The following is an 18,416-nucleotide window of genomic DNA, read 5'->3' as shown; positions in this document are numbered from 1 at the left end:
AAATACTAATCACTCATTACCATCACCAATCTGTGTTAACCATTATAGTAGAATGTCCAATAGATGGGATTGTTGTCAGATTGTCTATGTATGACCTGTTATGTTAAGAAGCGCATATAAGTGATTGTACTTCCTGCTTCAATGGAGAGAGACAGCCACAGCTGATACCTTTGAACCAGCCAAGCTGCTCTCTCACATGAGAAAACCAATCAATTGTATCTGAATTGGCAAGTAATTCATTTGCTTTCTCATAAGTAGCTTTAAGTCTTTTATATTTTCTAATTGGCTTTGGCTGGTAAAATAAAACATTAGAGACTCAGATCCAGAGAAGACTCAGACCCAGAGAACACCTATGTGTAGCTGGGGTACTATATTCCCATAACCAATTGATTGTACATGTTGCTTGTATATTGTTTGGAGTCTCAGATATAGAGGTAATTTCATGTAGCAATATTCTGTACTCCCAGTGAGATATCACTGATCTGTTAATTGTACAAATACTTGATGAGGTATCTAATAAAGAGCAAACTGATGCAGCCTTGGGTGATTTATTTACTCCTAAGTATTGGTGGGTTGACTACCGTCGTCTTGGGAGGGATAAATATACCCTAAAAAGTTAAACAATATTGACAGTGGTGGACTTTGCTACGGTAACAGATATCCTGAAGCGGTAGCCTTATCCTCCATAGAATCAGAAAAAATTGCCAGTGCCCTGCTAGAAATATTTTTCCGGGTAGGATATCCACGAGACACGCTCTCAGACTAAGGGATACAGTTTATGTCTGAGTTGATCCAGAATCTGTGGGCACACTGTGGAGTGAAATCTGTACCTATCACACCATACCACCCTGAAACTAATGGGTTGGTGGAGAGATTTAATGGTACATTAAAGCACATGTTAAAGATTTTAATAGAAACAGGACACCATGACTAGGAACCGCCTGCATGGTTCCATGTAAGCCACACTGAACCTACCAATAGGTGGGAAAATGTAGGATACAAAGGCAATAAATAAATAAATAAATAAATAAATAAAAAAAAGTACCTCAGGAGTGTACAGGGTTCTCCCCATTTTGAGTTGTTTTATGGCAGGAGGGTGAGAGAGCCCCTTGACCTAATAAGAGAACATTGGGAGGAAGAAGTTGATACCACTGACACCCCTGTAATTGACTATGTAGTTAATATGCGGCAGAGATTAGAAGAACTTGTGAGCATTGATAGAGATAACTTGAAGGGAGCCCAGACTAAGCAAACGACATGGTATGATCATAAGGCCCGGAACAGACAGTTTTATGAGAGCCAGAAGCTACTTGTTTTAGTCCCAGTTCGTCAGAATAAACTTCAAGCTAATTGGGCAGGACCTTACAAGGTCATAAGGCGCCTGAATGATACAAACTATGTTGTATCTATGGATTTTCAAGACAGAAAGCAGCATACTTTTCATGTAAATACGTTAAAGGCCTATGCAAATCGTACAGCTATAGTGCCCAGGGCATACAGGGAACAACTTCTACAGATTGCACACAACATTCCACTAGCAGGACATCAGTGAGTGACACGCAAATGCACTACATTGAGCCAGAACTTCTATTGGCTGGGAGTATTCTCGAGCCGTAGCTATTGTCAAACCTGTGATGTGCCAAAGAGTGGGTAAGACCCAAAATCACCCCCAAGCTCCCCTGAAACCTTTACCCATTATCAGTGAGCCCTTTGAGAGAATAGCTGTGGATATAGTGGGGCCTCTAGCTGTCCCTAGTTGGACTGGAAAAAGATATAAAATGACAGTGGTGGACTTTGCTACCAGATATCCTGAAGCAGTATTCTTCTGCCCAGTGTGCGGCCACAGGTAAAAAAGCAAACAGGATACTAGGAATTATTAAGAAAGGGATGGTAGATAAGGCCAAGAATGCTATAATGCCTCTGTATAGCTCCATGGTGCAACCTCACCTTGAGTATTGCATTCAGTTCTGGTCACTGTATCTCAAAAAAGATACAGTGGAATTAGAAAAGGTTCAAAGAAGAGCGATCAAAATGATAAAGGGGATTGGTAGCATGGAATGTTGCTACTATTTGGGTTTCTGCCAGGTACTTGTGACCTTGATTGACAACTGTTGGAACAGGATACTGGGCTAGATGGACCACTGGTCTGACCCAGCATGGCTATTCTTATGTTTTTATGTAATGTTACATTCATGTGCGTAAATGCTAGTATTCTATAATCTTAGCATCTAAATGTAAGCATCATTTGCACACTATTTTATTTATTTATTGGGATTTATTAACTGCCTTTATGAAGAGATTAAGGGACTAGTGAAGCCAAAACCCTAACGTTGGCAACATGACTAGAAAAACACAAAATAATAAAAATGAATTTTTTTAAAAACCTTTTTTCATGTTTAAATCATTTTTATTATTAAAATCACATAACAACCAAAGAACAAGAATGTACATTATATCAAAGCTATTTAATAAAATAAATTATAAGGGACAATGTAAAAAAAAAGAACAAGGTCAGAATATGCAGTTAAGACCTCAATTTATCAGGAGAGTTTTGTTTTCATATCTGGTTATGGACAGAGTGAAACTCTGCCCAAAACTGAGGAGCTGAGGAGACTGCTGCACATAGCAAAAGGAATATATGCTTAGAACTTTACATTAAGTTCTGATCTTTGGGAGAGCTGTTCCATCAAAGTGATGAAAAAAGGACAGATAAGTGAAAGTATAGGGAGAGGATCTAAACAGGAAGGAAGTAGGACACAGTGAGGGTGAGAAGATATTAGAGAAGGAAAAGAAGGATAGAGAAGGAGAAATGACAAGTAAAAATCCCCCTTTTGCCAGAAAACTGGGGTGAAATGGCAAAAAAATACTTGATTCAGATGCAGAGTTTGGAAACCAATGTAATAGAAACAATATATTTAAAACTTGAAAGCTGGCTTAAAAAACTTGACTTTTTATGCAACTATATACTAATGTATCAAAACTTCTAAATACTGTGCTATCAAATTACTTAACCCTTGTGTAGAGTCTACATCGAACTGATGGCAGAAAATCAAGGGCCGTAGCGGGATTTAAAAAAAGGTTTGGATAGTTTCCTAAAAGAAAAGTCCATAAGCCATTATTAAAGTGGACATGGGAAAATCCACTGCTTATTTCTGGGATAACAGAGGGGAATAATCGAACGTCGCCGGCCAAATAGATCGCCGGCGATCTGTGTTGGCGGCGGCGCTACAGCTGGCCGGAACCGTATTATCGAAAAAAATGGCCGGCCATCTTTTTTTTTCGATAATACGGTTTAGCCCGGCCAAATGCCGTGGAGTTCGCCGGGTTTGAGATGGCCGGGTTTGTTTTTCAGCGATAATGGAAAGTTATGTCGCCATCTCAAACCCCGGCCAAATTCAAGGCATTTGGCCGTGGGAGGAGCCAGCATTTTAGTGCACTGGCCCCCCTGACATGCCAGGACACCAACCAGCCACCCTAGGGGTCACTGCGGTGGACTTCAGAAAAGCTCCCACGTGCATAGCATCCCTTACTTTGGGGAGCTCAGCCCCCCAAACCCACTACCACAAATGTACTGCACCCACTAAATTGCTCCAGGACCTGCATACAGCCTCTAGGACTTATTGCTGCGGTATAAACTTTGGCACACTAATCTCTCTGAAAAAGTCCTTCTTGAAATAACCACGTTTACTCACAGTTAACTGCAGATCAGAGGTTGTGCCCCACTGGCAAAGAGTCCCCTGGTACTAAGATTAGCAGTAGAGCTGGCACAATGGTGTACAATGCCCTCTTTCAGCACCATTCAAGGTAAGAACTACGTTCTCTAACGTGGGTAACACAGGAAAGGGAACTAAAACTGGCTTACAAAAATGGCCACTACCGGCATGGACTACAACAGAAACAAACAGGGCACACTCTGACCAGTTAGCAGGGGGGAAAGCACCATGGGAGTAGAGCCCAGTACCCTACACCCACCACAATGCATTGCTAATGTGACTCTGCAGGGCACCTAACAGAAAAGGTGTCACACTAACCCTAGAGCCACATCTGCAACCAGGGAAAGGCTGTCGGAGGATACACACATTCTGCTGTCATGGAGGTGGGTACGGCATTTGAGGTTGGCATACAGGCTGGTAAAAAGGTTTTAGTTTTATTTTTTAGTTTGGAAGGGGATTGGTGACCACTGGGGAGTATGGGGAGGTCATACCCCATTCCCTCCAGTGGTCATCTGGTCAGTTGGGGCACCTTTTTGAAGCTTGGTCGTGAAAATAAAAGGGCCAAGTAAAGCCGGCGAAATATTGCTTAACGCCACTTTTTTTTTCCATTATCGGCGAAAGCCGGCCATCTGGTAGCCATGCCCATGCCCGCCCATGTCCCGCCTTCACTAATCTACCGACATGCCCCCTTGAACTTTCGCCGGCAAAGCAACGGGAAAGCGGCGATGCTGTCAAAAATGCCGCTTTTGATTATACCGATTTCGCCGCTTTTAAGAAATCGCTGGCCATCTCCCGATTTGTGTCAGAAGATGGCCGGCGATCACTTTCGATTATAAGCTGGATAGTAACATAGTAGATGACGGCAGAGAAAGACCTGTACGGTCCATCCAGTCTGCCCAACAAGATAAACTCATATGTGCCACTTTATGTGTATACCTGACCTTGATTTGTATCTGCCATTTTCAGGGCACAGACCGTAGAAGTCTGCCCAGCACTAGCCCCACCTCCCACCACCGGATCTGCCACCCAATCTCCGCTAAGCTTCTGAGGATCCATTCCTTCTGAACAGGATTCCTTTATGTTTATCCCATGCATTTTTGAATTCCATTACCGTTTTCATCTCCACCACCTCGCCGCGGGAGGGCATTCCAAGTATCCACCACTCTCTCCGTGAAAAATACTTCCTGACATGTTTCTTCAGTCTGCCCCTCTTCAATCTCATTCATGTCCTCTAGTTCTATCACCTTCCCATCTACGGAAAAGGTTTGTTTGTGATTAATACATTTTAAATATTTGAACGTCTGTATCATATCACCCATTTCTCCTTTCCTCCAGGGGATACATGTTCAGGTCAGCAAGTCTCTCCTCATAAGTCTTGTAACGCAAATCCCATACCATCCTCTTAGCTTTCCTTTGCACCGCTTCAATTCTTTTACATCTTAGCAAGATACGGCCTCCAAAACTGAACACAATACTCCAGGTGGGGGCCCTCACCACGATTTATACAGAGGCATCAACACCTCCTTTCTTCTGCTGGTCACACCTCTCTCTAATATAGCCTAGCAAACTTCTAGCTACAGCCACTGCTTTGTCACACTGGTTTCGTCGCCTTCAGATCCTCAGATACTATCACCCCAAGATCCTCTCCCCATCTGTACATATCAGAACTCTCATCGCCTAACACATACGTCTCCCGTGGATTTCTACTCCCTAAGTGCATCACTTGTATTTCTTTGCATTGAATTTAATTGCCAAACCTTAGACCATTCTTCTAGCTTCTGCAGATCCTTTTTCATGTTGTCCACTCCCTCCTGGGTGTCCAACTCTGTTACAAATCTTAGTATCATCTGCAAAAGGCAAGCGTTACCTTCTAACCCTTCGGCAATGTCACTCACAAATATATTGAACAGATCGGCCCCAGCACCGATCCCTGAGGCACTCCCACTACTCACCTTTCCCTCATCCGAGCGAATTCCATTACCATCACCCTCTGGCGTCTGTTCGTCAACCAGTTCCTAATCCAGTTCACCACGTCGGGTCCTATCTTCAGCCTGTCAAGTTTATTCAAGAATCTCCTGTGAGGAACCGTGTCAAAAGCTTTGCTGAAATCTAAGTAGATTACGTCTATAGCACGTCTATGATTCAATTCTCCGGTCACCCAGTCAAAGAATTCAATGAGATTCGTTTGGCACGATTTACCTTTGATAAAACTATGTTGTCTCGGATCTTGCAACTTATTGGCTTCCAGGAAATTCACTATCCTTTCCTTCAGCATCACTTCCATTACTTTCCCAATAACCAAAGTGAGGCTTACCGGCCTATAGTTTCCAGCTTCTTCCCTATCACCACTTTTGAGAAGAGGGACTACATCCGCTGTTCTCCAATCCACGGAACCCTCCCGTCTCCAAGGATTTATTAAACAAATCTTTAAGAGGACCCGCCAGAACCTCTCTGAGCTCCCTCAATATCCTGGGGTGGATCCCCTCCAGTCCCATGGCTTTATCCACCTTTAGATTTTCAAGTTGTTCATACACACTCTCTTCCTTGAACGGTGCTATATCCACTCCATTCTCATATGTACTTTTGCCAGTCAATCATGATCCTTCTCCAGGATTTTCTTCTATGAAAACAGAACAAAAGTATCTATTTAGCAAACTGGCTTTTCTCATCATTATCTACATAGCGGTTCGCAGCATCTTTCAGTCTCACAATTCCTTTTTTAGTCTTCCTCCTTTCACTAATATACCTAAAGAAATTTTGTCACCCCTCCTTACATTTCCAGCCATTTGCTCTTCCACTTGCGCTTTCGCCAGACTTATCTCTCTCCTGGCTTCTTTCAGTTTCATCCGGTATTCCTCTCCGTGTTCCTCTTCTTGAGTTTTTCTGTATTTCAGGAATGCCAACTCTTTAAGCAGCAAAAAATATATTGTACTGTTTTGGGATCTTGCCAGGTACTTGTGACCTGAATTGGCCACTGTTGGAAACAGGATACTGGGCTTGATGGACCTTCGGTCTGTCCCAGTATGGCAACACTTATGTACTCATGTAGTTCCTTCTTAAAGGCAGTTAATAAATTCTAAAAAATAAATACTCTTGAACTTGGTGAACCCCCAGGATGAAGGAGAATGATTTTGATAATGGGGGCATAGAAAACTATTTTTGAATCATGCATGCCTCATGAAGTTTGTATTTTCAGGGGGCACTGCAGCACATTTAGTACCCCTAGCTCCCATACGTAACTCAAGGTTTCACTCTTACCTTGTTGAGTCCTTCCATGACTACATGAGGCAGGTGCTCATTCAGCATTGCCTGGTGAGATAATCACTTCCTCAAAGGCTTTATTATTTCCCCAGATTGCAAGTATGTTGGTTCGTCCTGCTCCCAAAAGCTAGAAAAGAAATCAGAGAAAGCAGTAGGATGGAAAGAGGGAGGACAGGGGAAAAAAAAAAAAGAACAGTTTAGAATGGACAATGAAAAAAAATAGAGAACAAACAATGGGAATGGATGGTTGGGGTGGGGGGGGGGGGGGGAGAAAAGCAATTGAGGGGGCTATTTATATCTGTAGCATTGCATTCCCGGAGTATCAAACATGACTATCTCCATTTTCAACCCATAATTGTGTTAAAGATCATTGGCTCACTGCCTCTGTATGTCATTCACTCTACTAGCAACCTTGAAGACATTTGAGAATTATATCTCATGAATTTACATTTTTGGCCTCAGCACCATTTTCTCTGAGAGGGTACCCCAATAAACCCCGTCGACTACAGGACCACAACCACCACTGTACCATCACTCTGGACATGTTTGCTTATTCTGCCAAAGATATAGTATTACACATAGAGCATTCTGTCCCGTCTTTCAATGTACTTACTAGGTATATTAATACAATATATTCCAGGAAGAGCCCTTCACTCTCAATATCTAAACTAGAGTAGATTCCAACTACAGCAAATGCTGCTTTGCTGTACCCACCAATCGGCTTTTTATTTTCTAGCATCTGCTTTATGAAATTCTTTGCACAGTATCTTGACCAAAGACAGTACTTTCAAAATTAAACTATCCTTAAATGTACTTTTTCTTACTTGCATTTGGAGAATATGGCGGTGGGGGGATGGGAGGCTGACCAGCTCCATTGTGAACTCTGTAATCTGGACCTTTATCTTTGGACCCTTTTCTTTGCTTTTCTAATTGTGACTACAACTGTATGTAAACTGCTCTGATATCTATGAGGAAGTGATATAGTAAACGGTAAATAAACAAAGTAAACAATAAAATCCACTATACAGTGAAATCTACACACAATACCCTTCAATAGAAGGCACGTGGCAAGCTAACAGATATACTAAAATATTTACAACCACACATCCACTGTATGGCAGCAATTTTTATAAATAATGAAAACCAAAAAAAATGAGGAATGTGTGCGTTAATCAATGAAACAAACAAAAGTACCCACTCTATTAAAAAAAAGTGTTTAACCCCACAAACGATTATAAAAGGAAAGAAAAAAAGCCTCAGAAAACCAGCCAAGCACCTAATAAGTGGTGCTACCATTTTCTGATCTTAGGCTTCAAAAGAACTTCCCAAAAAATCTTGTTCGTACTTATTTGTATTTATATTTCTATATTAAACTTTCAAATTAAAATGCAAAAAAAACATATATAACATTCCAACTGGCATAAAACGTGTGCATAGACAAGATGACCTATATACATAGTAACATAGTAAATGACGGCAGAAAAAGACCTGCATGGTCCATCCAGTCTGCCCAACAAGACAAACTCATATGTGCTACTTTTTGTGTATACCCTACTTTGATTTGTACCTGTCCTCTTCAGGGCACAGACCGTATAAGTCTGTCCAGCACTATCCCCGCCTCCCAACCACCAGCCCCGCCTCTGCTCTGGCACAGACCGTATAGTCTGCCCACACTATCCTCGCCTCCCACCACCGGCTGGCTCTGCCACCCAATCTCGGCTAAGCTCCTTAGGATCCATTCCTTATATAGGGCAGAGTATGGATGAAGTTCACAAGTATATGCACAGATTATAAAACAAATATGCTAATCTAAATGTGTACTTAAATAATGTACACAGGGACAATTATGTTTGCTCTTGAACAGGTGTTAATGCCTGAGCTAGGCAACGTTTGGTGCAATTTCTACCACTTACGTATTTTATAGAAACACATAGGCACACACTTAGGCACTATTTTATATTTTGCCTCTTAAACTAGGCATACCCTTACAAAATTACCATCTAAGGGAGTAATTCTGCAACAGTATGCCCTCTGGGTGCCTACCCAGAGGGTGCTTTGTTAGAGAAAAACTGGCTAGTTCTGGACTGCACAGGACCCTTTATACAATTAAGTCAACGAACCAGTAGTTTTTGGGTCTCCATCTGCTGACATGACAGCGTATACCTACGCATTAGGACTGGTCTATAGGGACTCAATGAAAGAAAATGAACAGGCAAAACCTGGTTTCTCCTCCATGAATATGTTAAACAAAATAGGACCCTTTGTACACTCCACTACTGATTTTTTCCATGTGGATAATTGGCCATTTAGTGCAATTCTGTTTTCCTGTCTTTTACCAGTTTCCAATGTACCAAAAAGGCAAGGCATCCTATCCCACGAGGAACCTTCTCAAATGTTTCTGAAAATTCAAACACCAAGCTCAAAAACATAGACTTTTATCTAGAACAGGATGCCCAAACTCAGTGCAGTGCAGATCAAGTAAAGTAGTATATTAAAGCAAAATAAATGATAAACAATTTACACTACAGAGAGTTCTGTTACCCAGTTTTTTAAAGCCATATTTCTGTGCTAAGGGAATTAGCTTATCACTCACTATTTTGCACACTAATTCTGAATTAGTCTTATTGTTCCTAGTTTGTACATTATTGTATCTCGAACACACAATTGTTAAAAAGACTAGTTTCAATTAAATCTCTGATATATTTGAAGTTTATCAACTTTTTTCTCAGCAGCCTGCAAGTCCTTTGGAGTGTTACGTAAGAAAAACAGGCAGACCTACCTATCTCAAAAGTCTCACTGACAATGTCCTATTCTATGTGGAACTCTGTAAAATACCACATCAGGCTAATGTTTTCGCAACAAAGTCCAATGGAAATGGCAGTTTTCAAGTTGTGAAGTGTGTGTAGAACATTTCCACTTTATATGAAGAGATGAATCCGAGGCAGGTGTACTTTCTGATATCCCAAAAGCTGCCAGTGTCAGATAATATTCAGTGTTAATTTAAACATTAACCACTGGATTCTAGATAACTTACCTAGCATTCTGTGCTGAAATCCAAGTTTCTATAATAACGCATGCAACTTAATTGGCTTAACAAGTCAATCAGAGTTTTCAACAGCATTCAACAAGCAATAATGAGCACTAATTGGTAACAGAATTTATGTGCACAGTTCATTTATGCCCTCATGATCAAAAGCCCCATGCTGTTCCAAACAGCGCCCTAAAAATAGCGCTGGGACAGCACAGGGTTTTTCTGCATCGATGATCAAAGATAATGCATGCAAATCTAAGCAGCGCTATTATCTTTGATTATCATGTAGAAGTGCGGGAGAAAATTGTGCCTGAACATGCGCTCAGCACAATCCTCTCGCACTTGTTTGACAGGTCTGGGCTGTCAAAAGCCCAAACCTGTCAAACAGTCTGCCCCGAGGCCCGAACAACGGGGGCTGGAGGTCCGGTGGGTCTCCAGCCCCCCCCCCCCCAACCCCCAGAAAACGTTGTGGCCGCCGCCGCCAGCCAAACCCTCTCCCACCCTCCCACCCAGTGATGGGGGGGGGGGGGGGCTGGAGGCCCGGTGGACCTCCGGTCCCCCCCACGATCCCACCCCCTCTATGCTCAGGGAGGGCTGGAGATCCGGTGGTCTCCAGACCCCCAAACCCCCAGAAATCGTGAAGTGGCCGCCTCCGGCCAAACGCTCTCCCACCCTCCCACCCAGCGACCGGGGGGGGGGGGATCTGCAGGTCCGGTGGGTCTCCAGCCCTCCCAAACCTCCAGAAATCGTGGCCACCTCCGGCCAAACGCTCTCCCATCCAGCGACGGGGGTGGGGGGGGTTGGAGGTCCGGTGGACCTCCAGCCCACCCCAACTCCTCCCCTCCCAGCGTTCTCCTTTCAATCCCTGGTGGTCCGTGGTGACAACCCCCCTCCCGGCCCCCTACCTTTGGCAATCTTTGGATTACCTGTTGGCAATCTTGCCAGGTACTTGTGACCTGAATTGGCCACTGTTGGAAACAGGATACTGAGCTTGATGGACCTTCGGTCTGTCCCAGTATGGCAACACTTATGTACTCATGTAGTTCCTTCATAAAGGCAGTTAATAAATTCTAAAAAATAAATAAGTCCACTCCGAGTTTGAGTTCCAGCCAAGATGATACTGAGTCCACTCCGAGTTTGAGTTCCAGCCAAGATTATGCTGAGTCCGAGTTTGAGTTCCAGCCAAAATGATGCTGAGTCCACTCCGAGTTTGAGTTCCAGCCAAGATGATACTGAGTCCACTCTGGGTTTCAGTTCCAGCCAAAATGATGCTGAGTCCACTCCGAGTTGAGTTCCAGCCAAGATGATGCTGAGTCCACTCAGAGTTTGAGTTCCAGCCAAAATGATGCTGAGTCTACTCCGAGTTTGAGTTCCAGCCAAGATGATGCTGAGTCCACTCAAAGTTTGAGTTCCAGCCAAGATGATGCTGAGTCCACTCCGAGTTCGAGTTCCAGCCAAGATGTGGAGTCTACTCCGAGTTCCCGTTCCAGCCAAGATGCTGAGGTTACTCTGATTTCCAGCTCCAGCCAAGATGCTGAGTCTACGCCAAGTTCCAGGTCCGGCCCAGACGCGGATGCCAGTCCAGCTAACCATGGTTCCTGTCTTGAAGCCCCTCCGTAGGTTTCAACCATTGTTACCCATGGAAACCTGAACGCTCCCAGTAGTGACACGGGAGCCTTGAGGGCAATACTGTCACGTCTGTGGTCATGACCCCTCTCCAGCTTACCTTATTCTGGCTTTCAGCTTCTAAGCTGGCTTCTGTCTGGTCTTTCTGAGTTAGTTCTGTCTCTGGTGCTGGCTGCTTCCAGCATGGCTCTGATTACTCCTTATACTGCACCTGTGTTTGTTAAGCCTCTCTGTGCTTCAGTATGCTTTCTGCCTATGTTTGGTTGTGTTCCTCTTGCCCTCTGGTGGCCACACCTGGTGGCTGCATTGGATTGTCTGTGTGCTGTTTCCATTCCAGACTTCAGCCTAGTCCAGGTCCGGATCTTCTGGCCTGCCAGACTTGCTTGTCTTGTTTGAGCCTGCACAGCACCCGTAGCTGCCTGGTGATTGCTGCAGCTGAATCTCAGCTGCTGCTGGGCTTATTAGCCATTTGGAAACTTCTGTGTTTGTCTTTGCATCGCCTAAGGTCCCTGGTATGCTGGTGTGCACTTCTACCTAGTCCAGTTTATTGTCTGAGATTCTTGCCTGATTCTAGTCTAGTCTTTGTGTAGTTTATCTTGTACTGTATTGCTTGTTTCCCAGTCTTGTTTCTTGTATTTCTCGGTCTAGTTCTTGGTTATCTTTGTTTCTTGTTTAGTGGCTGCCCTCAGTTCTGTCTCTTACCTGTCTGTGTTTCCTTTCTTAGTGGCTGCTTTGCAGCTTTCAGTCCTGACCCTTAAGCCTGTCCATTTCCTGCCTAGTGTAGTATTGTCTTTCTGTGAGTCCTAGCCAGTTTCCTGCCTTGCTGCCCATGTATATTCCTTCCCCCTCTGACCCTTAGTCCTACCCTGTTCACCTAGTTGGGTTTCCATTTCCTGCCCTGTCCAGTAAGCCTGCCGGCCACCTGCACCTGGGGGCTCAACCCCTGGGGAATGGTGGTCAAGTGCAGGTGAACTCTAGCTGTCCTGCCAGAGTTCTGCCTTGTCTCTGGTGTGGGGTTGTTTTGCCTGCCGCTGCCGCTCTCGGCAGTGGCCCAAGGCTCACAAACCCAGGTTCTGCTTTGAAAACGTGACAGCAAGATCCGACAACGTTCAATACCTTTTATGCTACTTATCCTAGAAATAGCAGTGGATTTTCCTCGTCAATTTAATAATGGTCTATGGACTTTTCCTTTAGGAAGCCGTCCATCTTTTTCAAACCAGCTAACCGTCTTTACCACATTCTCTGGCAACGAATTCCAGAGTTTAATTACACGTTGAGTGATGAAACATTTTCTCTGATTTGTATTAAATTTACTACTTTGTAGCTTCAACGCATGCCCCCTAGTCCTACTACTTTTGGAAAGAGTAAACAAACGATTCTCGTCTACCAATTCCACTCCACTCATTATTTTATAGACCTCTATCATATCTCCCCCTCAGCCATTTTTTCTCCAAGCTGAAGAGCCCTGGACACTTCAGCCTTTCCTAATAGGGAAATCTTTCCATTACCTTTATCATTTTCGTCACCCTTCTCTGTACCTTTTCTAATTCCATTATATCTTTTTGAGATGCAGCGACAAGAATTGAACACAATATTGAAGTGCGGTCACACCATGGAGCGACACAAAGGCATTAAAACGTCCTCATTTTTGTTTTCCATTCCTTTTCTAATAATACCTAACATTCTATTTGCTTTTCTTAGCCGATGCAGTACACTGAACAGAGGATTCCAACATATCATCAACAATGCCGAGATCCCTTTCTTGGTAGGTGACTCCTAACATGGAACCTTGCATTACGTAGTTATAGTTCGAGTTCCTCTTTCCCACATGTATCACTTTGCACTTGCTCACATTAAATGTCATCTGCCATTTTTCACAATCCTCTTGTGATTTAACAGCTTTGAATAACTTTGTGTCATCACCAAATTTAATTACCTCACTAGTTACTCCCATCTCTAGATCATTTACAAAAATGTTAAAAATCAGCGGTCCCAGCACAGACCCCTGGGGAACCCCACTATCTACCCTTCTCCATTGAGAATACTGACCATTTAACCCTACTCTCTGTTTTCTATCCTTTAACCAGTTTTTAATCCACAATAGGACACTACCTCCTATCCCATGACACTCCAATTTCTTCTGGAGTCTTTCATGGGGTACTTTGTCAAATGACTTTTGAAAAATCCAAATACACAATATCACTGGCTTGCCTTGTGTCCACATGTCTGTTCACCCCTTCAAAGAAATGTAATAGATTGGTGAGGCAAGATTTCCCTTCACTAAATCCATGTTCGCTTGTCTCATTAATCCATACTTTTGAATATGCTCTGTAATTTTGTTCTTTATAATAGTCTCTACCATTTTGCCCGGCACCGATGTCAGGCTCACGGGTCTATAATTTCCTAGATCCCCTCTGGAACCTTTTTTAAATATCAGCTTTACATGGACTACTTTCTAATCTTCTGGTACCACACTTCATTTTATGTTTCAACATTTTATTGATGACTAACCTGCTTATAATCAAAAGAGAAAAACGCCTATATTGCAACCCAAATCGGGAGATGGGCGTCTTTCTCCCGTGGGCGCCCAAATCAGTATAATCGAAAGCCGATTTTGGGCGTTTCCAACTGCAATCCGTTGCAGAAACGGGTAAAGTTGACGGGGGCGTGTTGGAGGCGTGGTGAAGGCGGAACTGGGGCGTTGGTTATCGGCCGAGGAGAGATGGGCGTCTTTAGCTGATAATCGAAAAAAAGGCGTTTTTACCGCGATTTTGGGTCACTTTTTTTGGACCCTTTTTTTTCACGAACAGGTCCCAAAAAAGTGCCCCAACTGACCAGATGACTACTGGAGGGAATCGGGGATGACCTCCCCGGACTCCCCCAGTGGTCACTAACCCCCTCCCACCAAAAAGACCCCACTTTAAAAACTTTTTTTCCAGCCTGTATGCCAGCCTCAAATGCCGTACCCACCTCCATGACAGCAGAATGTGTTCTATCCTCTGACAGCCTTTCCCTGGTTCTGATGTGGCTCTCGGGTGAGTGTGACACCTTTTCTGTTATGCGCACTGCAGAGTCACATCAGCAATGCATTGTGGTGGGTGTAGGGTATTGGGCTCCGTGATTCCACTAGCTTGTGGCAAATGCTCACGATGTTGGTAGTTGTAGGCTCTACTCCCATGGTGCTTTTCCCCCTGCTTACTGGGTCAGAGTGTGCCCTGTTTTGTTTCCGGTAGTCCATGAGGTAGTGGCCATTTTTTGTAAGCCAGTTTTAGATCCCTTTCACGTGTTAGCCACGTTACAGAACTTAGTTCTTACCTTGAATGTGGCTGAAAGAGGGCATTGTACACCATTCTGCCAGCTCAGACCTACTGCTCATCTCAGTACCAGGGAGACTCGTTGCCAGTGGGGCACAACCTCTGATCTGCAGTTAACTGTGAGTAAGCGTGCTTATTCCAATAAAGGACGTTTTCGGAGAGATTAGTCTTCAGGTGTCAACTGGTGTGCCAATGTTATATAGCAGCAACAAGTCCTAGAGGCATGCGTGTATGCAGGTCCCTGGAGCACTTTAGTGGGTACCGCAGTGCACTTCAGCCAGGTGGACCCAGGCACCCCCCCCCCCCCCTACCTGTAACACTTGTGCTGGAAAATGGGGAAGCCTCCAAAACCCACTGTACCCACATGTAGGTGCCCCCTTCACCCCTAAGAGCTATGGTAGTGTTGTACATTTGTGGGTAGTGGGTTTGGGGGAGGGGGGTTGGATGCTCACCACCCGTGGTAAGGGAGCTATGCATGTGGGAGCGTTGTCTGAAGTCCACCACACTAACCTCTAGGGTGCCTAGTTGGTGTCCTGGCATGTCAGGGGGGCGAGTGTACTACGAATCGTGGCCCCTCCCCACGACCAAATGGCTCGGATTAGGACGTTTTTGAGCTGGGCGTTTTTAGTTTCCATTATCGCTAAAAAAAAAAACAAACGCCCAGCTGAAAAACGTCCATTTTTTCGAAAATACGGTCTGTCCCGCCTCTTCACGTAACCGTTTCGGACATAGATGCCCATGGAGATAGGCGTTCGCGTTCGATTATTGCTCCTCACGTGTACACAACACCGTTCACATCAGGTGACAACAACATTCCAGAACACTGCCTAACGTCATCAGTTTATAATGTAACAACCACCTCCCCCCTCACCCTCCCAAACCCTGTATACATTCCTTTCCCCTCTCTCCCCCCAAGTCCACACTTGATTTTAAAGATAAATTATATATTACTAATATAGTTCCGCAAGTTCATTTTTCAATTCTATCTGTACTCTGGGATGAATACTGCCCAGGCCAGGAGATTTGCTACTCTTTAATTGTCAAATTGCCCCATTACATCCTCTAGGTTTATAGAGATTTCATTCCGTTTCTCTGACTCGTCAGCTTTGAATACCATTTCTCTCAAATCTTCCTCGGTGAAGACCGAAGCAAAGAATTCATTTAATCTCTCCACTATGGCTTTGTCTTCCCTGAGTGCCCCCTTTTACCCCTCGGTCATCTAGCGGTCCAAACAAATCTTTGCTGGCTTCTTGCTTTTAATATACCTAAAAAAAGTTTTACTATGTGTTTTTGCCTCCAACGCAATCTTTTTTCAAAGTCCCTCTTTGCCTTCCTTATCAGCACTTTGCAATTAACTTGACATTTCTTATGCTGTTTATTACTTTCAGTCAGTTCCTTCTTCCATTTTCTGAAGGATTTTCTTTTAGCTCTAATAGCTTCCTTTACTTCACTTTTTAACCATGCTGGCTGTCGTTTGGTCTTCCGTCCTCCTTTTTTAATACACAAAATATATGTGGCCTGGGCTTCCAGGATGGTATTTTTGAACAGCATCCATGCCTGATGTAAATTCTTGACCCTCACAGCTGCTCCTCTAAGTTTTTTTTTCACCGTTCTTCTCATTTATCATAGTCTCCTTTTTGAAAGTTAGACGCTAATGCATTGGATTTCCTGTTTATACTTACTCCAAACTTAATATCAAATCTGATCATATTATGATCACTGTTATCAAGCGGCCCCATCACCTTTACCTCCCGCACCAGATCATGTGCTCCACTAAGGACTAGGTCTCAAGCAGGGTGGATCGGTTAAATAGGGAACTGATGTGCAACTTTTCAAACACTTCATGAAACTAATGCAACACATAATTAAGCTGTTGAAGCTGCTGCCGGAGAACAGGTCAGGGTAACTAGATAGTTGGGTTCAAAATAGGTTTGGCCAAGTTCCTGGTGGAAAAGTCCATAAGAAATTATTAGCCAAGTAGATCTGTGAAGAGCCATTGTTTATTCCTGGAAATACGCTATGAGAACTGGATCTATCTTTGGGATTCACCAGGTGCTTCAGACAAGGTACTGAGTTTGATGGACCTTTGCAAAGCTTTTAACAACATAAAAACATAAGCAGTCAAGCCCAATATCCTGTTTCAACACTGACCAATCCAGATCACAAGTACCTGGCAAGATCCCAAAAGAGTAAAACAGATTTTATGAAACTTATCCCAGGAATAAGCAGTGGATTTTCCTGTCCATCTTAATTGTAAGGCACTTTGAACTGAAACCTGTTTTTGGATAACAGTGGGATACAAGAATGCACAAATAAATAAATAAATAATGGCTTATTTACCACATCCACTGGCAATGAATTCCAGAGTTTAATTATATTTCCTTTTTCTTAAAATCTTTTCTAAACTTTATCCATACACTGCCTCCCCATTATTCTCCAAGAACAGGAGAAAAGGTGCTTTTAGGATCACTTGTTGCTGAACCCACTGGTATGAGAATTCAGACCCAAGTGAGATGGTTCTTAAGGGGGAAAGGAAGCCAACCCCAAAGGACTGTTGCCTGGAGCAGCCCCTACACTTGGTCTACACTCCACTGGGACAATAGACCTAAAGCCTTCCTGGGAGTGGCATACTCCCAGCTGCTGCACCAGGCCACATGTTCACACCATCTGCTGGACAAAGATATTGAGTAGCTGAAGCACAGCATCAGACCCTCTAAAACGAATGAAATCAGTTTTGAGCGTTTTTCTCTATTGCAATCTTCTGGCAGAGGGCACAACCCATTTATCTGGAATGATCTGGCATGGACAATAAGGAAGTAGCTTTCTGTACTTTTGTTCGCCCCCCCCCCCCCCCCCAACACATTTGTACACAGAAAATAAAAAAAATTAGTTTTGTTTACATGAACATATGATTACAAATATGGAGTGCGCACCTTAACCAATTTTTTGTTTCCTCATTAACTGACTGAATTCTATATACAATTATTCTGTGCTACAGCATAGACAAGGTGGTAACATGGATCTTGTTAGAAGGTATTTCTGGATATATAGATCTCTTTATTTCTGAACTCTCTCTCTACAATATTTCAAGTCCTACTCGCCTGGAGGAAAAACTACTGCTTAGCCAGCCACAAATGTGATAACAGTACCAGATATGTACAAACCTTCTCCTTTCTTATACTGTTGTTCTGCACCTGCGCTCATCCGCTCATGTAAAGGTACCTACCAGCATTGCTCAGCAGGGTGGTTGTGCACCACGTGGATGATGCGCCCAGGTGGGTAGAGGGGGGTACTGGCTGACAGGGCAATAGTTAGGTCACTGGGGTGAGTCCACAGGCGGTTACTGGACAGAGTGATACCCTCAGTCTCATCAGGGAGTTCAGATTTTGGGATGCATCTTGTTCCACCTAGGATAATCCGCCACTGTAGGGGAGTAAAACGTATTCAGCTATGGTAAGAAAAAAGCCAACA

General features: G+C 43.7%; 1 protein-coding gene across 1 annotated transcript in view; it reads right to left on the bottom strand.

Moving 5' to 3' along the window:
• DAGLA (diacylglycerol lipase alpha) overlaps positions 1–18,416 on the bottom strand; it is a 311,785-nt gene that overhangs the window by 37,326 nt on the left and 256,043 nt on the right. The window contains 4 exon segments of the mRNA XM_030201172.1: positions 6,972–7,022; positions 7,024–7,073; positions 7,076–7,101; positions 18,172–18,368. Coding sequence (XP_030057032.1) covers positions 6,972–7,022; positions 7,024–7,073; positions 7,076–7,101; positions 18,172–18,368 — 324 coding nt within the window.

Source organism: Microcaecilia unicolor, chromosome 4 (assembly GCF_901765095.1).
Source record: "Microcaecilia unicolor chromosome 4, aMicUni1.1, whole genome shotgun sequence".
Lineage (NCBI taxonomy): Eukaryota > Metazoa > Chordata > Amphibia > Gymnophiona > Siphonopidae > Microcaecilia > Microcaecilia unicolor.
The sequence above is the reverse complement of the archived record's forward strand: the minus strand, read 5'-3'. Positions and strand labels throughout refer to the sequence as shown.